General features: G+C 43.7%; 1 protein-coding gene across 1 annotated transcript in view; it reads right to left on the minus strand.

The window, feature by feature from the left end:
• Positions 1-25,746, minus strand: part of PTPN14 (protein tyrosine phosphatase non-receptor type 14) — a 169,493-nt gene that overhangs the window by 85,922 nt on the left and 57,825 nt on the right. The window contains exons 2-3 of the mRNA XM_004470998.4: positions 12,631-12,947; positions 961-1,130 (exon numbers count right to left, since the gene is read on the minus strand). Of these exons, the coding sequence (XP_004471055.1) occupies positions 961-1,130; positions 12,631-12,804 (344 nt within the window). The 5' untranslated portion in view covers positions 12,805-12,947. The remainder of the gene's footprint in view (positions 1-960; positions 1,131-12,630; positions 12,948-25,746) is intronic.

Consider the following 25,746-nt stretch of genomic DNA (forward strand, 5'->3'; position numbering starts at 1 on the left):
AAAAAACAGGAACTATCACCTTAAAATATTTATAAGAAGTTCAACTACATCATTATTTCAGAAATGCAAAATCTGAAAAACTACCCAAGTGAGAATCAAGCAGACAATCATTTCTTCTTTGAACATGTCACTAGCACTGCTTCCAAGCACACTCTCTATCATGATCAGAAAAAAAGCAAAAAGTAGATGGCAAATTTCCTTTATTACTAGAAATATCCCATTTGAGGGGAGATCCTCCTGGTTTTTAATAGAAAACACATACTGATAAGTGATAAGTGAATTGCACTAACATAAAAAATGCACTTGTATCATCCCTAGAATCACAGACTATCAGAACCCAGCACCTTATACAAGCCCCTCACTTCACAGATGAGATGAGGAAATATTTCAAAGATGGCAGGTGATTTCTCCAAAATGAAATAGCCAATAAGCAGGAGCATGGGATTGACACCCACGTCTCCTCTAGAACGTCTTGCTTCCTGTCTCCTCTTATTTCCAAGTACAGTCAAAACTCTTGCCCTCTCAACATTTTTCTCCGTTACTCCAGTCCCACCTTTAGGTACTTTCCCAATCCTCAAACCAAAAGTCAGATGGAACATTTTATGTGGAGAATTTAAGAAGGACGGGTGGACAAAACACTCTTAGGTGGTCAACTTATTAAATTCTCATATATTTATTTTACCCAGTCTCCAATTAACACTACTCTGCAGCTAAACACAAAATTCTCTGGCTCAGGATCACCCTCATTACAGCGAAACACTAGAGTTAGCGACACCGATTCAAGCAAAAATTCTAAAGCTTCGAAGCAACTGCTAAAGCAATCCCCGAGCACCTCACCCTTGCCCCCCGGTTTCCCCCCACCTCCCCCACACAACTAAATCAACAGGCTCATCTACTTTATCCAAGGTCTCAGTCCACACCCTCATATAGAACAGAGGAAGGGGAAAAAAAAGCACCTACCTTGTGGCCTCTTGCTGAAGCCATGACACATTTGGCACATAGAACATGACTCCAAAGAAAAGCAGAGGCTCATTAGCAAATTTGTCCAGATGTTTCTTCAGAGGTTTCTCCAGCTCCACCCATCGTGCTTGCTGGCTCTTGCTGAGAAACCAAAGGCCAAAGTAGTGCGTCTAGAGAAACAGGGAAAATAGCATCAGTTCACGCTTGTAACGAGCATCCCAAGACCACACAGGGAACCAGGCTCCAGGGCCTGTGTCAACTTTGGTTCCCCAGTCCATGCACAAGGAAACAACTTTCACTTTCTAACTGTAGGACAAATTAAAAGAAACTCTATCCACATAATCCTGCAATCTACAATGAGTGGCCAGATGCAGTGTTCACACCCACTGCCGCTCTGTGCCCAGGTCTGCCCACGTTTGTCCATTCACCGCAGAGTCTGTTAGGGTCTGTGGGTGCGAGGGGCAGCTGTGTTGGGTAGGGATGGTGCTGCTGGGGGGGGGCAGGGCTGACTCTCAGCTCGGAAGGCTGGCTCTCCTGTGTGCCTTCTGGAACCTTCAGGATCTGATCCCACATGGTCCATGCCGGCGAAGGCAAAGTCGGTCCTTGCACCTGCTATAAAGTAACTTATTACTCACCTCCTAAAATCAAGCCTTCTGGCAGTTGGAAGCTTCGGCATTACAGAGTATTTTCACAGAACATCAGATTTTAACAAAAAATTTATTCAGTCTTTTTGAGCTGTAATGAAGTACTTTTAAAAACATCCCACCCTACCACTTTATTATACATGAACTGCAACCAATCTCTCTCCCAGTATCAAGCTCTGAGAGAGGAAGGCTCTCTTCACAGCTGCCACAGGAGCCCCTGGTGGCTATCCTTGGCAGATTATGGTGGGATTTGATAGATTAGAGTGAGGTTTTCACCCTTAGACTTGAAGCCTCAACCAGTTTAGTTTTGAACAACATGCTAAATGATTAAAATGGGTACTGTATGCATCCAATTTCATCTTTATATTAATTCATACCAGGATTTCAGGATTAACACAACAATCACCGAAAAAGAGAACACTGCTTTTGAAGCATTCTTTTATACTTCAATTATAGCCTAGACTGGTTTACAATGCACCTGGAAATCTACCTTCAAAAGAATGTTTTCATGACAATGTTTAATTTCCAAAGGCATTTCTGTGCTGCTGTTCCCACTCCAGCTGCCTACCCTTCAATATTCCCATAGATCAACACTTAATGAGCAAAGTCCAAATTTTAACTCTGAAATTACTAGAAAACCACGTGTCCCTGCCTACATATGGCTACAGAGACCTAAGTGCTTTAAAGAGGATAATTTAAACTGGATTTACTTTCAGATGGGAACAATAATTTAATCAGCTTTCCTCCATGATGTTTCAAAAGACAAGGTCACATCAGAAATCTATGCCCTTCTCAGGCAGCAAAATGCCAACAGAAAAGAGTCCGTTTAGACAAAACTTGCTTGACTGAATTCTGACTCTATTGTCGTTTCCCAGTTTCAGTGAATCTATCAAGGTAGTTCCAAGACAACCAGTGATGTAGAGGAAATGAAACTGTGGCAGAATAGAAAGAAAAGAGGCTTTGGTGTCAGTTCATCTCCCAGCTTTTCCACTCACCATCTCAATAACTTTGTACGAGAAGCTGAGCCTCTCTGACTCTGAGAGCTTTCTCATCTGTAAAATGGGAATGACAGGAACAGCTACCATTCACAGAGCTGTGAGGGGAACAGTTCATGCCTGTGAGCCATGCGCATGCACATGGCACGTGTAAGCAACTGCTTCATCATCCATCACTGGTGAAGGACAGCAGGCAAGCCAGCCCCAAGAACCATCTTCATCCAGCTCCACTGGCTTTCCTGGGAACCACAGAATTAGAAAGCAGAGGCTATCTGGAAATAAACAAGAAAGAGACGCCAAAAAGAGGCTGGAAATCTATAAATGACATAATAACCTAAAAGGTGTAAGATAAAAAGAGGGAAGCAGATGTGGCTCAGGCAGCTGAGCGTCCCCCGCCTACCACATGGGAGGTCCCAGGTTCGGCCCTAAAGAAGATGAGCAAGACAGCTGACACAACAGGCTGGTGCAGCAAGTTAACACAATATGACATAACAAAGATAAAAGGAGGAAAACACAATGAGATACGCAACAAGCAGGGAGAAGAGGTGGCTCAAGTGATTAGCACTTTCCTCCCACATGGGAGGTCCTGCGTTCAGTTCCCAGTGCCTCCTAAAAAAAAAAAAAAAGACGTGCACACAACAAACAGAGCAGACAGCAAGTGCAAACAACAAGGAGGGAGAGAGAAACAAATAAATTAAATTAAGCTTTAAAATAAAAAAAGGGAGAGAAAAGGAACACTTATCAAAGCAGTACCTCCCCTAATACTGCACAGGAACCTGGATACCAGTGCCCATGAGACATGGAATAGCACGTGGATATTCTCCTAGGGGGATCTATATTGTAGACTTACTTGTCTGAAAAGGACCCAAGGCAGTTCTGCATTATCTGAATTCCTTTATGGAGGTCAGTGCCATATAAGGATATTCCACTGTATTTTGGATGGCTAGGAATGAGTTTGCATATAATAAATGAGACAATATATGTAAACTGTAATGGACTATATAATTAGTATTTTTAGTTGGAAAAGAGCCCTTTTATAAGCATAAGTGAGGGAAGGAGGGCAAGCTTCATAACTACTTAAAAGGCTAAGCATGATTTATTATCTTTCACTAAATGTAGTTTTGACATTTGGGGGGATATTTTTATAGTCCAAACTTCATTCAGATTATCACATTCATTCAAATTAGCAGTACTGAAATTATAAGGAGTCCAAGGTACTTGCATAAATATTCTATAATCAGTTTTGAAAAAAAAAGAAAGAAAAGTTAAAATTTGCAATCGCTCCCATGCCTTGATAGCTAGTATTTCAAATTTCCCTTTCTTCATTCCTGCCTAGTCAGATCATTAAAGCAGACCTGACCTCCCCCAAAAATATACCCAGAGAAAGAATATGCCATAGAGTATACACACACCTATGCACATGCACATGCAGGTACATCCAAATGCACATGCACACTGATATGTACACGTAAACATGCACAAACACCCCAGCATACACTGTGTATACACACACACACACACACACACACACGAACCCATGCACACACACCAAAAAGGAGGAGGAAGGGGACAAGAGGCATCATGGTGTTTATATTACAATGGGCTGGCTTCAACAATGGGAATTTATTGGCTTGCCTTTTTGAGGCTAGAAGACGACCAAAACTGAGGTGCCAGCAGAGTGATACTTTCTCCCCAGAGACGGGCATTCTGGGTCTGGCTACGGGCGGTCCTCGGTTTTTCAGCTCCCTGGCAATGCATATGGCAGCATCTTCTTCCTCTTCTGAGTCCTGTTGACTTCTAGCTTCCGGCTGCTTCCCATGGCTTCTCTCTTTCTGCGCCCAACTTCCTTTTTATAAGGACGTCAGCCTTATTAATAAGGCCCACCCTGCTTCAGTTTGGGCACACCTTAGCTAATAACATCTTCAAAGTTCTATTTACAAATGGGCTCACACCCACAGGTCCAGGAGTTAGGACCTGAACATGCCTTTTGTGGGGGACAGGATTCAGTCCCCAACAGTGAGGTATTAGTGGTCTTTGAGGCATAATTAATGTTATCTACAGCTCTAAATTACAAAGCAAACCACTTCTAATCAATAAACCCTGCTTCACAGCAGACGGTTTTTGTTTCATTTTGCTGCACTACAGCATTCTCCAAGACACACAGAATATTTTAGAGTAACTGCCATCCATTGAAATGTTTGCTCGATTAATCAAGAAATGGGTTTGCTAGTACACAGAAAAATTAGGGAAAACAGGTAACTCAGAGGACACAGTTTCTATCCACTCATGGCCAGAATTTTCTAATTTAGAAGAGCTGTACTCAGTTATCTAGTAGAAAGGAGAGTCCAGGTATGGAGAGCCCCATCCCCACACTGCTTTTTGAAGCTTTGCACCAAGTCACATTCTCCATTCCCACCCTACTTCCCTCATTCTTCTTCTAGCTACATCCCTACTCTGGTGCATTCGATAGAAAAGAAAGACCCCGAATGAAGACTCTTACCCTACAAGCTTTAAAACGCAGTGCAAGCTTATTCTGCCATGTCTCTACTGTGCCTCACAGGAAATGGATACAGAGCCTAAACTCTTACTTAAACTAACATGTGCACCAATCAATTCCAGCATATTATCCAAAGGACTATTAATCCCATCAGGCCCAGCTGACACAGCACCAAGCCCATTCATAATGGATGTCTTAATTTAAATGTTAACTCCATTTTGGAAGCAGAGTTTCCACACTGAGCATTGCCACATGGTTGAGAAAAATGTGTATGGATGATTCCAAATAGAAACTGCATCCACCATGACCGAAAGGATCCTTTCTTATTACCTGCATAAAATCTTGAAGCATTTGTGTTGTTTATGTCTGAGACACCAAACATAAGCCAGGTCCACCTAATCCTCACAACACCTTTGGGCAAGTCATAAATCCCATTTTATTTCTCTAGCAAACTAGAGCACAAAGCCCTGGTGCTGTAAGTTTGGCAATGAGTTGACTGGAAGGATGAGAAAAGCTGACAGAAGATCTAGTTCCCAGAGAGGAGAACCACAACTCTGAACCAATTACTGAAAATGCACTACTATAAATCAGTGGAACAAGAGTCACACTAAAATGTCATTTTCATGTAAGTAGTTTTCTGGTTTTGCTTTTTAACAAAGGAAGCATAAATGTATATATGCACTCAAAAACCTCCTTGTTTCTTCAGTTGGCAGACTTGTGTGTGAACACTTTATTGTAAAAAAAAATAATTTAAAAAAAAGAGCCATCTCCTTTTGGTATTATGAAAAAATTTTCATGAAAAAAGGGCCCTTGAAAATAACTCGTGGGTGTTTTGATTTGTTCATTCATTTATTTGTAAAGAAACGGTGCATAGTGCCACATTCTCTACTAATAAAGGCTTTTGGAGGGTTTTGTTTTCTGAGTTTTGTAATCAGTGGCATAGCTTTAATGCTAACTATTTGCAAGGGTTACAGATGCAATCTTGGCAATTACCAGGGATTAAATCCATGATCTTATCTCAAGCATTCTGAAGAGCTAATCATCCAGAAGCAAAAGTTTAAAATACCTTGCATTAAGTTGTAATAGGTTGCCTATCTTACCCAAGTATTTCAGTTATAAATTAAGAAACTGGGTTGGTAAGCCTCAACATTAAACATACAAGAGTTACTCACAGCTCTAAAAGTTTCACTGAGCCATGGAAAATACCTCAGAAAGATGACTATAAACAGACCCTGAAACAGCAAACAGTACTTCATGCAATTACATTCCAATGGCTTTGGAAAACAAACCACTGTACATCAGTTGGAAAACTGTAAAAACAACTTGTGTGCAATCCGCCTCTGCTCTGGGTAGGTCTGGGAGAGTTTTATAACTGACATGTCTATAATTAACAACTGCACCATCTTCATTCTCCTATCCAACCTCTTCAAAAAAGTACAAGTAAAGAAACTGCAGAGTAACATCTACCAAGAAGCATATCTCACAAGAGAAATCCCTTTTCCAAAGTAGCATGGCTCACTCAGTATGTACAAAAAGATGAAGACTTAGAAATTAAGCCTGGGGAAATTATTTCCACTTACAATCTCTTATATGCAGAAAATGGATACACTGGTGCCAAATTAACTTGCAAAGCTTATATTAAGCTAAACAAATTTCACATTACGATCTTTACAAAGACAAAAAGCAATCCAAATTCAAAGATCAGAAGGCTCCCTAGCAGCCTACACTTTAGTCAATTCTTAATCAGTGTTATTTTAATACACTGCAAATATACATGGATGTGGTTAAACAAGCTACAAAATACTATTGTTATCTGACAGGGCTAGGGAATGAGGTATTCCAGTTAATCGAGTATTCTCACAATCATACCTAAGTTACCAATTGCCAAAAGATTACCATAAAATCAAACCACAGAAATATCCTTAGTGTAAGTTAACTTTTATTTGATAGAAATCCATGTTAAGAGTCTGTAACTTTACAATCTCTAATAATTATTAAAATAGCAAAACATGAAAAAGTTAGACAATTTCGACTGTGGTTGATGGCTTTGGATAAATCAGCTTTCAGTAAAGATGACTACACAAATTTACAAATGAAAAAGGTGATAAATTTAAAAAAGGAGAGGCCCAAAAGTTACTGAATTGACTATTCCCCAGAGCATTGGAGAAAATAGCAGTTCTCTACCTCGGTTAGTTAACCATGAAAGAGTTTCTCAAGTACTTTTCTTAAACTATGTATGCCTCCTCCACTTACTGTTTTTAATAAATTAAAAGTTCACTCAAGATTATCCTATAAAGAAATAATTTTAGAATACTCTTACTGGAATTCTTCACTTTTACTATTCACATGCCCCTCTTTGCCTTTGTTAGAAAACACGGTTCAACAGAAATATTATATGAGCCACATATTTAATTTAAATTTTTCTAGTAGCTGCATTTTTAAAAATTACAAAAAGGTGAAATTAATTTTAATATATTTTATTTAAAGCAGTACATTCCAAATATTATCCCTTTAATATATAATCAATATAAAAATGATTAGATTAAAATTTTTTTTTTCATCTTAAGTCTTCAAAATCTGATCTGTATTTTATACTTAACTGCACATCTCAGTTCAGAGTAGGCACATTTCTGGAGCGCAAGAACCACATGTGGCTAGCGGCTGGCTGTAATACTGGGACAAAGCAGTGTTACAACAAGGATAACTACTGAAGGAAATGAAAAACTTTGGCTATTTTGGCTCAATTCAGGATCCCAGTGTCTAATAATTAAAGCCATATAAAAATGGAACAAGCAGACTTATAGAAGGGTAAAGAGCCTATCACCTAATGCAGAGCCTGTTTGGTGATATTTTTTTAAAAAAGGATTTATTTTTTATTTATTTCCCCCCTCCCACCCCCCCATTGTCTGCTCTCTGTGTCCATTCACTGTGTGTTCTTCTGTGTCCACTTGTGTTCTTGTCAGAGGCACCCGGAATCTGTGTCTCCTTTGGTTGTGTCTTCTTGCTGCGTCAGCTCTCCGTGAGTGTGTGGCTGTTTGGTGTCTTATTGAGGACACTGTCATACCGTGTGCCAGGAATTGTTACTGTAGCAGCTTTGCAAAAATAAACTCACTTAATCCTCCCAATACCTTACGGAGGTAGCTACTATTACCATCCCCATTTTGCAGATGAGAAAAGTGAGGCACAGGGCAGTTAAGTAACTATCCAAATATTACAGAACTAGAAGTGGCAGAGCCAGGATTCAAACTCAGAGAGACTGGGTTCAAACTCATATTCCTAACCACTAAACTCTGCTGCTTCTCATACATTATTTTTACAATATGAGGGTTGGTCACAAGGCAACTCTGTTTTAGCTATTTCTCTCAACTTGATCAAACTTTGTTGAGGACAGGGCATAGAAAAGGCACAAGAAGATGGGGCTCCAGACACGCTACACCCCCTGCAAACAGAACAACTCCACTTTATACACTGAAGTTCCACCTAAAGTTTCATTTAGGGAAAAAGGAAAAGGGTTAAACCCACTGATCCAAATACTTTGTAAGTACACTAAAAGAACTCTACTTTTCCGAGTCTCTCATACTTCCTGAATCTCTTCCTAACAGAGTCTCTTGCCAGACTCCCATCTCTATCTTTTTTCTAAACTTTAAAATGATTTTTTTAAAATCTTCCTAAGGCATTCCTTTTATCCCCTCTTACTAGCATTAGGTCCACCGAACTGGCTTCTCTGTTCTTTCTGTTGCTTCCTTCCTCAAATCCCCTCATTCTTTTCTGCGATCGGGACCTTTTCCTAAAACACAGGGCGCCCATGCCAGGCTCCTCCTTAAAAGCCTGACTGCTTTCCATTTCAGGGCAATGTTTCATTCCCAGACAACTCAAAAGAATATTAGGAGGGGGCTCAAATAATTGTGAAACACTAAGTTAATCTCCCTACCCCTTTTTTAACTGTAGAAGTCATACGATTGTTTCCCAAAGCATTTTGCCACAGAACCATTTCCCCCACTGGATCTTCCCCTCGGAATCAGGACAGTGGAGTGCGCACGCCTGGGTTTGAACCAGCCTCACAGTCTGCCTGCTCAGTGACCGACCACTGGCAAGGTAGCGCATGCTACGGTCTCACCGTGTGCAAAATGAGGAGAGCAGCGGTAGCCACGTAACAGACACGCCATGAAAATTAAATGAGATGAATGGAAGGTGCTCCGTACAGGAGGTGGTAGAGTAAAAGGTGGTCAGGATGGAATTATTCTTTGTCACACATTCTTACAGGACCTAGTTGAAAGTCACTAGCTGGGAGTCAAAACCAGACTCCCACCTGCCATTCCACACTCGCCTCCCCGACCCACTCCACGCACACAAACGGATCTGTACAAACTGAACTTCGCCCCTTCCCTGGAAGTTCCAGGTTCTCTCCTGTTTCTGTACCTCAGCACAGGCTGTTCCCTTTGCCTTGTTTCTTGTTTGTCCTGTTCTCTAAACTCTAGGAATAGTGGGCATGGGGACCCTACCATTTTCCACCTTGTGTCCCCAGAGCCTGATTCTAAGTGCTCGTCCAGTGTAGCCAGGCCTTGGTCCTTTGGAATGTCATTTCAAATAGCAAACATGCAAGCGTATTCAAAACTGGATCCAAATCTCCAAACACCTACCTTAAATTCTTTCCTACTACAGAAGCTCCATCATAAGGATACAGCTAGACTACCGATTACTTCTTATGGCAAGTCAAATATCCACCATCATTTGGTTTCCAAGCATTCATAAAGACGAAACACTCTGATACAGTTTAGATTGATTTTCACTTCCTCTTCCAAAACACCACCAGCTCCATTTGGAAAAAGATCCAAATACAAAGTCACGGTGTGAGAGGAGCAGCCCCTGTGTTCACGCCCCTTCTGCTTGTAGGAGGAGGATGCATTCCTCCTCAAGGTACATATGTACACAGGAAAAACGAAGTATTAGATCGCTACATCTTATATATGTACACAGGAAAAACCAAGTATTAGATGGCTACATCTTATCCTTTAACTCAAGAGTATCTGTAGGATTGATTCATAGAAGTGTTCAAAGTTATGTCACAGAATGAAAACATGAAACTAAAATAAAGACAGTGATTTCCTCTAATGTGGACACACCCACTTAGGGCACGTCAATTTAAAGGCAGCATTAAAGGCAAACGCCACCTTAGAACTGGAAAATCAATCGCATTACAACAGGCACTTGACAGCAAAATCTGGACTTCACTGCTTTATCCTTTGTGACAATGTAGTTGTGGGATAGTAGGGGGTTGACCTCTGCTCTCTCACTGAGATAAACAATCTGCCAAAAATAATTATTACCAAACACTCCTTCGTGCAGACACTCCTTGCCTTAACGCTCATGCTCTGCACGGGTCATCTGCAGTAATGCCTTCTCAGCCTCTGATATTGGCCAGTTCCTCTAGGCCTTGGAAAATCCAGTTTCCTTGGCACCTTTTCCACTGCTGAACTCATGAGCATCCTTCAAGGTACAAATAGTGCTGGTTCCGTTAATCTTTCATTGAGGCTTCCTCTCCATTCCCAGGGCTGCAGTGTCCAGTGGGGCAGACTGTGCACTGCACAACTCCAAGGGAAGCCACTGCCGTTCACACCTGCCCCTGCCTTCTCATCTATAATAGCACAGATGGCATTCAATCTTAATTGTTTATATAAATACTGGACGCCTCCACTGGTCTGTGCATGTCTTGAAGACAAAATTACACGTTATTTATCTTAGTTTCCCTGAGTCCTTGAATTGTTCCTGGAGCAAAATGCAACTGCTCAATATTATTTCCTTGAATAAAAAATTTTTAAGACTTTCAAATTTCAACAATTATAAAGTATTAGACACGCATTAAGCGTTTTCCATACAGTGTCCCTTTTACTATTTACACCAATCCTTTGAGGTAGGTATCACTATTCCCATTTTACAAGGGAAACTAAAGCCCAGAGTGGTTCCGAACTTCACCATGGTCACTCAGCTAAGAAGACAGAACAATGATTTGAATCCAAATCTGAGACTCCAAATCCTGTGCTTATAACTTAAGCACATGGTATACTGACTACTAGTGCAGGCTGAGAGTATTTACTGGCTCTAATTTGAGTTACTGGGCATATTCAAAAGCAAAACCACCACGTATCTGGTTAAGTGGTCTATAATGAAAGTTTTTACCAGAATCTAGACCAGTCTCCTGCCCAACTGATTCACAGTGTTAAGGTTTTTCCTTTATGCCCAAACACATAGATGTGTGTGTGTTTAAATATGCATACCTCAATGTGCTGTTAAAAAGCAAGAGAGAGACAGCTACCAACCAGCAAGGCCAGAACTTTTCACATGTTAATTCTATTGTGTCAGCTCTTGAGCTATGTGTATCTCTTGGGCAAGACAGTCTCCTGCACAGGAAAAAAAACTTCAGAGGAAGACTTGATCACCAAAATCAAAACACGAAGAACAGCCAGGGACAGAAGTGTCTCCCAAGGGGAGAGTTCGACCTTCCCCAGCCCTAATTCCTTTGTGCAAGTGGAAAGAGGATGGAGTGTGGGAATGAGACCACCTATGGGCACGTCCAACAAGCACCCCGACCACTTCCTTTCTGTCACGCTGAGCTACTGGGCAAAGACTGCTGTCACCTGGTCCCTATGAAAGCCCAGTGCCTACAGGTCCACAGCTTTCTTTGTCCTCAGGGTGACTGGACTCTCAGGCTGGCAGTCAGTGCAGTGCCGGCGACCGTTCAGCCGTTCAGCCGTGCCCCTCATCTCACTAGCTAATGTTTCGTAGGCTCTCAAGACGCAAATGCTTAAAAGTGCGATTTCCCACAAAAGCCTCTTCTGAATACCCGTAAGACTGAAAAAAGCAAGGCTTGCGTCTTCTAATTCTTCTGCCTTAAGAATTTCTTCTAAAGACTAAGAACGTGACTGTCTTAACTAGTCAACCCTGTGTTTGCTTAAAGCCAAATGGAGTCTCACAGACCATACAAAGAAAACGAGTGCCCCCAAAAAAGAATCTGAAAAGGAACAACCCCCAGTTGCACGAGCCCCCCACAAAACGTTGTATTAGTCATGCTCACTTCAAATGCTTTTTCTCTTTTCTTTAAGTGGAAAAGATAGAAACAAACAAAAAAGCAGCTGCATCCTTCCCATATGTGGGAGTTGTATCCTGATTCGAAGCTTGCAATGGAGTGCTACCCACGCAATTGTTTTAAAGAGAGAAAATGGCTTTGGGGTGAGAGCCTCACTTTTTCACCCCCCAAAACCTCTCACCAACTGCAACAAAGGGAAAGCTGCCCTGTGTACGGTCGAGGCGGTGCTCCCACTTCCCACAGCAGCAGAGCAGGTCCCCTGATCCAGAGAAGGTCCATACGGTCAAGACCACGCTAAGAATAACAGGATTCTGATGGACCCGTGGCTTAAGCTGAAAACCGTGGCCGGGATCCAGAGGCGGGCAGCTGGCTCCTTCCGCCAGTCCCCCCTCGTATGTAACCTGTACCCCTTCTCTCTCTCCCTCTCTCCTCCTCTCTCCGCCCCCTTACCTCTCGCAACTCCAGCCTCTGGGCCACCGCCTCCAGGCACTCCTGCCCTGTGCTCTCCACCGAGAGCGTGCACTCGATGACATTGCTGTCCAGCAGGCGAATCCGCGTGACAAAACAGTTCTTGCTCAGGACGTTATAGCGCCGTGTCCGGCGGAGCTTCAGACCAAAGGGCATGGCGCCGTCCTCGGGAGCCGCCTTCCTCTCCTGGAGCGCGCGCCCCTGGGATGTCCTCAGCAGGTTCGTGACCGGGTGAGCGCACTACCAGCCGTGCTCCTCCAAATGCGCGTCCATGTCCAGCGTGGCCCTCCACAACGGAGCTACAAATGGAAAATAAACAGCAAGTCCATCAGCTGGAAGGGAAGTCGCAGGTGGTGGCCACACGAGCACACGCAACCAAACAGGCGGACAGCAAGGCTCAGGAACCAGCAAGCTCTGGAGCACCTAAGTGTCTTGTCAGACGCCATGCACTTGCTTTTTTTTTTTGTCCTTATTTATTTTTTTAATGTTACATTCAAAAAATATGAGGTCCCCATATACCCCCCACTCCCTCACCCCACTCCTCCCCCCATAACAACAACCTCCTCCATCATCATGAGACATTCATTGCATTTGGTGAATACATCTCTGAGCACCGCTGCACCTCATGGTCAGTGGTCCACACCATAGCCCACACTCTCCCACAGTTCACCCAGTGGGCCATGGGAGGACATACAATGTCCAGTAACTGTCCCTGCAGCACCACCCAGGACAACTCCAAGTCCCGAAAACACCCCCACATCAAGTCTCCTCCTCCCATTCCTTATCCCCAGCAGCCACCATGGCCACTTTCTCCACACCAATGCCACATTTTCTTCTACTACTAACCACAATAGTTCAGGAATAGAATATCAGTAAGTCCACTCTAATCCATATTCTATTCCTCCATCCTGTGGACCTTGGAATGGTTGTGTCCACTCCACATCTATATCAAGAGGGGGCTCAGATTCCACATGGATGCTGGATGCAATCCTCCTGCTTTCAGTTGTAGGCGCTCTTGGCTCCATGGTGTGGTGGTTGACCTTCTTCACCTCCATGTCAGCTGAGTGGGATAAGTCCAATAAACCAGAGTGTAGGAGTTGCAAGTCTGCTGAGGATCAGGGCCTGGCTATCACATGGTCAGTCCAGAGATTCAGGTCCCCTGGGTATACACTAAACCCCAGCACCAACTACAGTTCTGGTGAAAGTAACAGGAGAGGCTTGTGGACAAAGATCACATGTGAGTCCAGGTCCATCACACAGAAACACAAACTCCAAAGTAGGGCCAACTGACAAGGCACTGAACTCTGCCTTATCTTTTAAGGCTGATAGGATAAAATCCACTTTAGTGTTGAGGAAGCGAAGGATCAGAACTTATAGGAGGATGCACAGAGTGAAGGGCAAGCCAGATTCCAACTCCCATTCATATGCATTTTTCACCCTACAATCCTGTGTACTCAAGAAAGCAATTGGGGTGGAATGTGAAAATGTTTTGTAAAAAACTTATCTATTATCTCATTTCAACCTCATTAAGAACTCTATAGGGTAGATACTATCCTGATTTTTGTAGATGAAAAAAGTGAGGCTCAATGACTTGAGTGACTCAGTGAACCTGAGTTTAAACTATTATCTTGAGGAGCGGGTGCGGCTCAAGCAGTTGAGCACCTGCTTCCCACAAGGGAGGTCCCAGGTTCAGTACCCGCCGCCTCCTTAAAAAACAAAACAAAACAAAAAAACACATGACAAGCAAACAAACAAAAAAACCAACTCAGGGAGCCAATGGGACTCAGTGGTTGAGTGCTGGCTTCCCATGTATGAGGTCTGGGGTTCAATTCCCAGCCCAGCACCTCAAAAAAATAAAATGATCTTGCTCCTCCTCATTCTTTCTAACACTGTCTCTTTGCTTTTAGTAACACTATTGGCCTTGTTTTTCATTTTATGTCTATATTTTATATATTTTATTGCTTTATTTTTATTAACTTTAGAAGGGATGATGTAAAATGGAAGGAATACACATAGAGCCAATTACTTTCCACTCAAAACTTATATATATATATATATGAATTCTTTGATGCACTTAAAACCACTATTTTTTGTTCTTTTATCAGCAAATATTTTGGCAGTGAGATGTAGGGAACCACCGTACCATTATTTTGTTCCTTTACAAAATGTTTGGTACTAAAGCACTGTCCCCAAATTATGGACAATTTAAATCACTAATGACGAGATTTACTGACAGCTTTATACCCCACCAAATGAAAACGATGACATTATTGCCGTGGCAAGCCCAATGAAAACAACGAAAGTCGCTGTGCCATTCCACCCTGAGCCGGCAATGTTTTCACTGGGAGGCTCATTGAATTTTTCTTTCAAAGGTCAGAAACGTCCAGATAGTTTTTATGTTCTGGTTTCTGTGCTCCATTAACCTCACAGGACCATCTCTTGCTCACATGGTTGTTTTGTTAACATCGTCCCCTAAGCCAGGCAGATCCGCCCAGTCTTCACATGCTTTATACACCTGCCAACACAGAATTATCCCTGAGTCCTGGGACACTTGGATAGAAAACTATGAATCACGACAAGTATGAATTCTTGAGTTAATATATAAAATGGCTTCAATATTTATATTTTGAGGAAAAGGGTTTTTTTTTTGTTTTAAGAAGGTCCTGGGGATTGAACCCAGGACCTTGTACAAGGGAAGCAGGTGTTCAACCACTTTAGCTACATCTGTTCCCTGGTATTTACCTTTCTGTTGCTACACAATATGCATGTGTTCCTTTCTGTGGATTCATCAGGAAGTAGACCTACGTGCTGACTTACTGCTAAGTAAGTTAATAAATATAATAGAATACTTAAAAACACTCATGTTAGTTAGGATAACAGTGATAGTGGGAGACAAGAACTTAAAACCTCATTCATTCACTCACTCGCGCACTCATTCATTCATTTTAAGGAAGTACCAGGGATTGGTCCAGGACCTCGTGTGTGGAAAGCAGGCGCTCAACCACTGAGCCGCGCCCCCTCCTCAGCTTCCCTGTTCATAAACCACTCTCTGTCAGTACCTCCGGCCTCGCAGAGGTTGTCAGGACACGAGCCCACAACACAGGAAAGCCCATGCCCCACACACTCCCACAGCCAGGCTTTGGAACTAGCCCCAGCACACTCCTTACTGTGACCACTGTATGGTTGATGATGGTTTAAAACACATATGCCAGAGACTTTGGCTTGGTAAAACACATTAACATTTCTAAATCGCTTTACGTTGGCAAGTATCATGTTTACCTCCAAGGTAGGCCAAACTGATATCTGTGTATCTACAGGAAAAAAAATATGGAGGGTCTCCATCTCCCCAAAGAGCAGAGCCAGAACTCAAATGCAGAGCGCTGTTTACAACTCACGCATTCCTTCAACCTGTTGAAGCACAGGGCAGAAGACAGCAAGATTCAATTCCTCTATTTGCCAGGGAGCCTCAAACAGAGGCAAATATTTGCTCTGTGGGCACAAGCCACATTTCTAGTCCTGGGCCAGGCATTTATATCTGGGTGTGTCTCAACTTAAACACCAATGAAAGAATGTGGCTGGCTTGGTGCAAATTTGTGCCAACCGCTATTAAAAACAATCCCTAATATATATTCTATGGGATGCCATCCACAGTATATAGTTAAGTGAGATAAAAAGTTACCTGTTCAACAATGTATAGAGAAGACTCAGTTTTTATAATAAACAAAAGCACAACACAAATAAGAATCTAAGTTCACCAAAATTATCAACAGTTATCTCATGGCTACATGGTGGTAATATTAAATGGAGCTCTCACTTCTATTTATATATTTCTCAATTGCTCTAACATCTTATAACCACCTTAGAATATTTTTGTAAACAATTTTTTAAAGGTACATTATCTACTGAAAAGGGTGTATCCAGAGAAACATCTATACCTTCATGGCAATCTTGCAACAATTTATCTACTAGAAAATACCTAAACTAAACTAAAAAAAAAAGCTTTTCAAATCTTCAGTTTGCAAGAGACTTTCCACACAAGGTCTCAACAAAATAAAGTTGTAAAGGAAAGCAGACTTGGCCCAGTGGTTAGGGCGTCTGCCTACCACATGGGAGGTCCGCGGTTCAAACCCCGGGCCTCCTTGACCCCTTTGGAGCTGGCCCACACGCAGCGCTGATGCGCACAAGGAGTGTCCTGCCACGCAGGGGTGTCCCCCGCATAGGGAAGCCCCAAGCACAAGGAGTGCGCCCTGTAAGGAGAGCCGCCCAGCGCGAAAGAAAGTGCAGCCTGCCCAGGAATGGTGCCGCACACAGGGAGAGCTGACACAGCAAGATAATGCTACAAAAAGAAACACAGATTCCTGTGCCACTGACAACTCCAGAAGTGAACAAAGAAGATGCAGCAAATAGATACAGAGAACAGGGGGGGATAAATAAATAAATCTTTAAAAAAATAAAAATAAAGTTGTAAGAAAACTGGTCTGGTTCTCCTAAAACTCAGTGTCATGCAAGAAAATGTGTATGGGGGGGGAGAGGGAAGAGTCTTCTAGAATAAAAGAGAAGGAGTTAAAAATACAACGTATGAACCTTGATTAAATTCTATTTTGAAAAAAGCTATAAAAGACATACTGGGGACAATTAGGGAAGTCTGAAATACAGAAAGTATATTGGATGATGTTAAAACATCATTGTTAATTTTCTTGTGTTTTTTATAATAGAATTGTGGTTATGTAAGAGAATGGCTTTAAGAGATATCAGCAGGTATGTGGTGGATAAAATGTCAAGATGCCTGTAACTGGGGAGAGTGTTACTGTGGGGGGAGTGGTGGGGTGGGGGTGGTGGGGGCGAATGGGGACCTCATATATATATTTTTTAATGTAATATCTTTTTAAAAAATGAATAAATTGAGTAGAATTTGGAAGGAAAAAAAAAAAAGATGCCTGTAACTTACTTTCAAATAAATACATACATGGCTAAGCACATACACATTTTCAGAGTTGAAACAAATATGACAAAATGTTAAACAGTCGTTGAATCTAGGATGAGAGATACAAATATTCACTGTAATATTCTTATAACTTTTCCATATGCCTGAAAATTTTAATAATCAAGAGTTAAAGGGAAGCAGATGTAGCCCAGTGCTTGAGTGCCTGGTTCCCATGTGCAAGGTCCTGGGTTCAACCTCCGGAACCTCCTTTAAAAAAAAAAAGCCACTCAAAGCAGGTACTGTTAGCTGCTCCAATCACATGGACTCGTTCAGGCTCAGTTCAAATGCCGCTGCCTCTTTCCTGGACCTCTTCCTTTCACTCTATGAACTCCAAGTCATGTGTGCTTACTTTAACACACTCATCTAACTTATGTTAAATATATGAGCAAACGTGGTCTCCCAACTCCTCCAGAGCTAAAAACTCATCTTCTCCATCTCTGACCTCCCATCATTCACCTAATACAAAGCCCACGACATTTACACTCAGAGCATCCTTTCAGGCAACTCATTTGAGCCATCCCTTCCCTTAAGGACGGGCAACACATAAAACATCCCACGTGGACAATCTGTTGGACACTACCCTGTAATGATAGGGTTAGAGAAGATGATCTCTTAGCTACTTCCAGTTTTACCATTGTCACAGCTTATGAATTATCTGCCATTTTTGAGCTCTCGAAGAATCTAGAGCATGAGTTACGAAGCCACCTTTTAACTATCCACACAGGTATCAGGTACTACTACCTTAAAGTCAGCCCTTTTTCCTGTTGTATTTTAAGCCCAGTTCCTCTGCTTTGTCCTTGATAGGCAGAGAGAGCGGGTATTAAAATACCCCATACAGTGTACTTGATACGAAGTCATCCTCCAAGCAGCTCCCCTCTGCTAAAGAGTTCTGGCTCCCGGCACCTTTCCTACTTTTCCTAAGGGGCTCTCTGGGGCTTCATCATAGTTACTTTATCACATGAACAGTAAAAAACCTAGAGTTAAATACCACATTCTCATACCAAGAGCACAGATTTGATACTTCGGATTTTCCTGGTGAAACTTGCTTTCAAAAAGAGATAAGTTGGAGACTCACCACTCCATTTAACACAATTTTTAAAATAGAAAGCTACTTTAACAAAAAGTTATTTATAACAAATAATTTTATGTATCTTCTTTTCAAGAACATGTCTAATAATTAATGTCAATCTATAATTGTTTCCATGACTCATTCATGGAAGTCAGAGTGACTTTCTGTGACCTTTTTTTGGTAACATAGATAGTAACTAATAATTTTTTCTCAAGACAAAGAGTAATTTAGCATAATTTCGAACATAATCTACCAATCCTCTTTATTCTAAGTGCATCTCAGGAAGAAAATAGCATCCGATAAGAGCGTTATGCCCTAACCTTTGAAAGAAAGAGCAATTTGGAATACAAAGCAAAGGGGGGAGAATGACAAGGAAAGAAGACAAATTCTCTGAATTCTCTAGCTTCCAAGGTCCTTCCCTCAGAAAAGGTCTTCATAGGTTTTCGAAGCAGTGAAGTGACTGGAAACTGAGCGGTGAAGACCGTAATGAGGAAAGATGCTCCCTTGACAAGACGAGGGAGAGAATGACGGTGAAGTGAGCGGTTCTCTCTACAAACAAGAATTTACTATATTAGAGCACACGGACCCTTGTGCAAAAACCAGCTTTTAACCAGACAGGCCTGGGTTGAATGGCAAGTTACATGTGCTTTCGGAGCCTCAGCTCACCCATCTGTAAAGATAATCTACCAAACAGTTGTGAGAAGTAAATGAGAAAATTCTTCTGTTCCGTTGAAGTATGGGGCTATTTCCTTCCTACAGTCTCCCTGAGAGGGTGTTAGGTGTGCTCCAAAAGAAAGCCAAATCGTTGTGAAAATAAGGACTTGGGTAACTTACCCCCCACGTGGAGAAAAAGTCTTTAAAAGGGAGGAAAATAGGGGAGCACATGTAGCTCAGGGGTTGAGCACCTGCTTCCCATGTACGAGGGGTTCAATCTTTGGTCCCCCCGAAAAAAAAAGAAAAGCAGGAGAGGTTAACCAGAGAGAGGAGTTTTACATGAAGCTATTAGTAGCCCATGGGGAAACTATGTTTACAATCGGACCACATATTCTCCCCACACAACCACTGCTATCTTATCACCAAAACTCTGACACCTGAAGGATAAAGGGGAGAACGATTAGATTTCAGAGCCCGGGGGAAAAGGCCATCCTGCATGGTTAAGACTGTAATCTTACTTTCACCTTGGTCAATCACGTGCATATATTAGCAAATGTCCTTTTCTTTCCCAGGGTAAAATTATAGGGTAGCATCTCTACAGCTAACAACACATTGCCATCTCCCCCTCACTAGACGTGTCTTGGCTCCCCAAATAGAATCCTGAAGGGAAAGAGCTGCGTCAGATTCGGCTTCGTTGTCTCCTATAATCCTACAGTGGAGCTCTGAACACGGTAGGAAGCTACACAGCTATCAGCCATCATGGTGAAAGAACGAATCCTGGGATAGGTGACTTCCTCAGGCTCAGGTAAGGCAGGGCCTCCAGTGTGTCCCCTTAGCAACACCTCAGATCCCACGAGGACTGTGGCGCCTTGGGCAGGTCTGACTTTTGGGGGCTAAGTAGAGATAAGCCATGGAGAGCAGGGACTAGAGCTATTTAGCTCACTGGTGCTTGAGGGGGGAAGGAACAAACAAAACGGAGATTCCGGAAGGATCGCCCCACACGCAAGCCTTCCTTTTCCAGCCCTTACCATGTCATACACTGCGGTGATCTCCCAGACCAGAGAGATGCCCGATCCTGCCAGAGGTCTCCACAGAAAGTATAATACAACTGTTGAGGTGAAAGAAGTGTTCCTGTGCATCCACGACTGCTGAGAGCAATTTGTGGGGATAGCTGCTCTGTAAACACTGCATTTTAAAGAGGCTTTTCTAGAACAGGCTACAGTGGGAGAGAACACACAGAAAGCTTCGAAATAGCTTTTCAAACCCATTCCTGAGCAGTTAATCAGCTTCACAAAACTCTAATACGTAAGCTTCCATCCTTAACTAGGAGCTATGGATTTCCAGTATTTTACACTCTCATATTTTCCCTGAAACATAACAAAAAAAAAAAAGCCTTCAACGTTGAAACTACAAAGTTAAACAGCTTTTTCATAATACAGAAAAAGTCACTTGGCTGATCTAGTAAATCTTTAAATATGGTGGCAATAAACAGAAATTCATGAAATATCAACCAAAAACAGTTCAATCCTCTATACTGAATCAGTACCTGTACTGTCATGAAGGGAATGAAAGAAGGAAATTAAAACCTAAATCCTTGGGGAGTGGGTATAGCTCAGTGGTTGAGCACCTGCATTTGCAAGTACGACGTGTCAGGTTCAATCCCCAGGACCCCCTTAAAAAAAAAAAATCCTAATCCTAAACATAATCATACTTTCTATTTCCCAAGTTATGTTATGTATACTTTCCTTTTTATTCCCCCTGAAGTTCTGAAATCACCAAGAGAGGCTAACTGCTGTTCAGCTCCATCCTGTATTCACTAACAGCTTCTGGAATTCTTCCAGCATTCCATATTATTACAACACCCAAGTACACCTCACAGAACTACGCAACCCCCGTCTGGGTGTGAGAAAGAAAAAATTGATGTAACCCGTCTATCCTGTTTATATATAAGCCTGTATAAAGCAAAGCTCAGTTTTATTAAGTTTGACATCATTTTCCTAAGGGGAGATTTAAAAAGGGATTGAGTGGAAAGGAACGGAAAAGAAAGGAGCTGAAAATTATTTCTCTGATTTCTCCTAAAGAATAACAGGAAGGAAGTTCGCTGTTCTTCTGGAAAATTAAAGACTTTCATCATAGTTTCTTCTATAAGTTTTCCATGGGTATGCAGTACCCAAATTATATCCTACATAAAATTATTTTTAGTCAGGTAGTTTTTGGGTTTTGTGCATAGTTTAAAACACAAGACCCTAATTTTAGTTGCTTAAGAAAACAACAACAACAAAAGCAGAATGGTTACATTTTAAAATCATTTCCTTCTTACCAACTCACTTTTAAACATTTGGTAGTGAGATGAAGAGAAATTAGTCCAAAATTACATTTTCCAGCTTTCCCATGCACTAACCATGTAAATGACCTTTCAAAACTTCTCCTACACTGTACTTGAGCAAGAGGAGAAAACTTCTTGCTATTGCACTCCATTAAAATGATGCCTCACATCCATGGAAGGTAGCGCCTACACAGTAACCACCTCTATGCAGAATATAGGTAAAAAAAAAAACAGGAACGGAGCCAAAACCTTTTGAACAAACATCACAAAGTCCTCAACTCCAATGCTGTAAACTTTGCACAGGAAGCAAAAAACATCCTCATAGTACATTGACTCTGACTTTACATACAGTTCCTTACAAGTTCCTTGACTTTACTTCTTAGCTCTTTTCAGATTACACAGAAACAAGGGGCTGTTGCTGTGGGCTAAATAAGGGAGGTGACAGGTAGATGATGAAGCACTCCACAACACAGAGGCCAGGGGATGGGTCTTAGGGTCAAAAACACCCTTCCATAAATCGTAAAGATTAAATAACATCCAACATACCCTACTTCAGGAGACAAAAAATAAATAGCTTTTTCAAAAATTCCCATCCATGGTGAGTAAAAAGAACAACAACAAAATGGCTCTTGAGAGGTAAACCCTAAGCAGTGATTCTCCATCTTTATTTCTATCCCAACACTCAGAAGCCATCAAGCTCTCTGAGCTAATGCCAAGGTCATTTTCAACTGCGGAGTGGTAGAACAGGAGGCAACCCTGAGGGAGGTCAAGTAGTTTGAAAAAGCCCCCCCAGTTATTGTTTAAAAGCTCATTTCCCCACCTCCCTGCTTTCAGGATCACAGCCCTGAGGTTTCTAGAGACACGTGACTTTCGTAATAAAGGGGAGGTTTTCGTTTTTGACCTTACTGAAACTTTTCTCTTAAGGCATTCAAAGTACGGCCTGAATATCAGAGGATGAAACAATATGTCGCTCGGGATTTATTTCAAAATAATGGGGTAGGAGAACTGAGGGAGTGTGGGGGGTGCAGATGAAACCATATTGGCCGTGAGTTGATGGGTGTAGAAGCAAGTTCTTATACCGTTCTCTCCAGTTTTGGATGTGCTTGAAATTTTCCATAATAAAACTTTTCTTTAAAAAAAAAAAATCAAATATTCCTTAAACAATATTTTGTAAAGCAACCTGGTAAAATCAATAACTGTACCCACCTTTGCAGAGGTATGTTATACCAAAAAAAAAACTCAGAATTTTCGTTCTGCCTTAACCTTCTTGCCCTTCCAAAATAAAACCTGCATTTAATTAGATCAAACTGACAGCAAGAGGATTTCATTTCATTTTTTTTATAAAGATGGAAGAAAAAAATTTATTTTGCTGGTAAAGAAAAAGTTGGATAAAAGGCAAAGCACAGTCAATCAGGTATAAAATAAGGGTGGGGGGTCTCCCTGACCATCTTGCATAATCAAGCATATCAGGAAATTACCTGACTCTGATTTTCCTCTCAAATGAGCTTCCTCTGTCCACTCACGCAGAAATGCTTTGTCATAAGAGAACCCAGACTCCTTTGAGAGAGGTGGAATCTGCAGCTCTCCAATTCCAGTTCCCTTTGTGGTGTCTACACCCCCTGCGCTGCGTGTCCTAGAACTGTCAGGGCTAATCCCAGCCAGGAACCCAGACTGGGAAATGCCCTGCATGTGTCAGGACGCTAAGGCGGCGACCTCGGGCTCCACCGTTTATGAAGAGGATACAGGCAAGTGAAGAGAACTCTGACGAGCACCGTCTCCAGCAGCCCATGAGACGGCTACTCTCGTAACTCCCATTTTACGGACGAGGACACCGAGGCTGGAGAGTTTAAAGAACTTGCCCAAGAGGACACCAATACTAATGACAGTGGCGCTCAACCCAGAGCTCTGTCTGGCCCCCTGCTCTTACCCACTGAACCGCGCTGATAACATGCAGGAAGAGCGACGGGAACTATGACCTAGAATGGAGAGCAACTGTGACCACAGTCAGCACCCACAGCCCAGCACGTTCTGGCTGCAACACTCCACCTACAGGGTCTCTCCGCTCAGCCACGGGGGACGTTGTTCAGACATGGTGGAGAGGACCCAGAGGCTGGCGACCCAGGGCCAGTCCTGGGGTGCTCGGAGGGCACGGCAGCAGAACCGGAGCCCCGCCCCGACCCTACCCCGTGCCTCCGACCTCGACGGCCTTCCTGCTACAGGAGCAGTCTGTGTGGTAGAGGGGGACAATCCTGGCACGCCACATATAATCTCTTCTTCAAAAATTCCAATTATATGGGAGCAAATGGAGCTCAGTCGTTGAGCGCCTACTTCCCACACGGGAGGTCCCAGGTTTGGTCCCCCCGTACCTCCTAAAACAAAACAGAACAAACAACAAGCGAACAAACAAAAAAACCAACTCGGGGGAGCTGACGTGGCTCGAGTGGTTGAGTGCCCGCCTCCCACATGGGAGGTCCCAGGTTCGGTTGCCCTGTGCCTCCTGAAAAAGAAAAAACAAACAGCAAGCAAAACCAACCAACCGACTCAGAGAAGCCCATGTGGCTCAGTGGTTGAGAGCCGGCTTCCCACATACGAGGTCCTGGGTTCAATCCCTGGCTTCGGTACCTCAAAAAAAGAGAAAAGGGGAAAAACGCCAATTTTAAACACAGTCGTTCATCCAAGCAAAAGAAACTCACCGCACCTTCACCTCGCTTTACTTGTCTCTGGAGACATGAGTCCTGAAGGAACCAACACGCTGAAGAGCGGGGCTCTTTGTGAGCAGCCATGACGCGTGAACCCCCTCAGCCAAGCTTTCTGCACCCCCATTTCCCGTACCCTTCCCGCCAGGCCAGCGCGGGTCCCCTCAGCTTCCCTCAGCTCCAGGGCCTTGGGGGGCCCTCATCCGTGTCACTTCCCGTCCAGACAGCGAGCAGCAGGCCAGCGGCTGGGCCCGCAGCCCCGAGCTCGCCTGGGTGCATGGCCGCGGGCGGTCGGCTCCCGGCCCCACCACAGCGCTCACCCCGAGGCAGGAGCCGCCCGAGCGGCTCATGGGTGCCCCCCTGCCTCCCTGCGCCGCGTGGAGCCCAGGAGCGCGCCCCCTCGCAGGCTGCTGTGAGGAGGCCGCGCCCCCAGCGGCGCCCCCGCGCAGCAGGCACTCTGTGCGCGGCGTCGCTGTTGGTACTGTGGCTTTGTCACTCAAGACCGCGTGGAGCCCGTGGGCAGCGCCCCTCGCAGGGCTGCTGTGAGGAGGCCGCGCCCCCAGCGGCCCCGCGCCCCCGCGCAGCAGGCACTCTGTGCGCGGCGTCGCTGTTGTTACTGTGGCTTTGTCACTCAAGACCGCAGAAGTCCAGGAAACCCAGCCTGCCTGCCACCCACACCAACAGCAAAAACTGCCTCCCAACCAACGAACAGGTACAGAGCGGAGGATTTTAAAAGCTAGGGCTGTTCATCGTCAGGAGACAAGCCGCGAAAGCAAAACCCGCCACGACAGGCCCCACGGGCCTGGAACGGGGACAGGGTGCCCTGCGGGGTTCGGCCATGCGGCCACCGCGGCGAGCCGGGAAACCTCCACGTGGGTTCTGAAGGGCCGTAACTCAATCACTTCTCCAGAGCCAACAAGCTGAATCGGAGGAGGGAAAAGAATGACAACAGGGAGGAACGAGGGTCGCGGGTCAAGAGGTGTATAATCTGATGTAACCAAATGGTAAGGGCAACCGGGAAACAAAGCCCCTCAGCGGCGGCCGTGCCGCCCCCTGAAGGCAGGCGACGGCCCCCACACGGGCGCGCGCCCTGGGGACCCCGAGGGCAGGCCAAGCAGCTCTCAGGCACTGCAGGAGAGAGCCTGCGGACCCCGGGCGTGGTAGCGTCACGGTGGTAAAAGCCACGTGTCAGCAGGCTGCCTTTCCTGTGCCCGTTCACAACGGGAAGGTTCGCCCGGCTGCCCGCGGCGGCGTCAGGCAAGCTGGCCTCGGGCGGCGAGCTGTGCGTGCAGGTGGCTCGCGCAGAGGTGGGAGGGTCAATGTCAAGGGCTCTTACAACCTTCTCAGGTTTTCCAAGTTTTAAGTGCAT

Source organism: Dasypus novemcinctus, chromosome 13, assembly GCF_030445035.2.
Source record: "Dasypus novemcinctus isolate mDasNov1 chromosome 13, mDasNov1.1.hap2, whole genome shotgun sequence".
In the NCBI taxonomy this organism is placed as follows: Eukaryota; Metazoa; Chordata; class Mammalia; order Cingulata; family Dasypodidae; genus Dasypus; species Dasypus novemcinctus.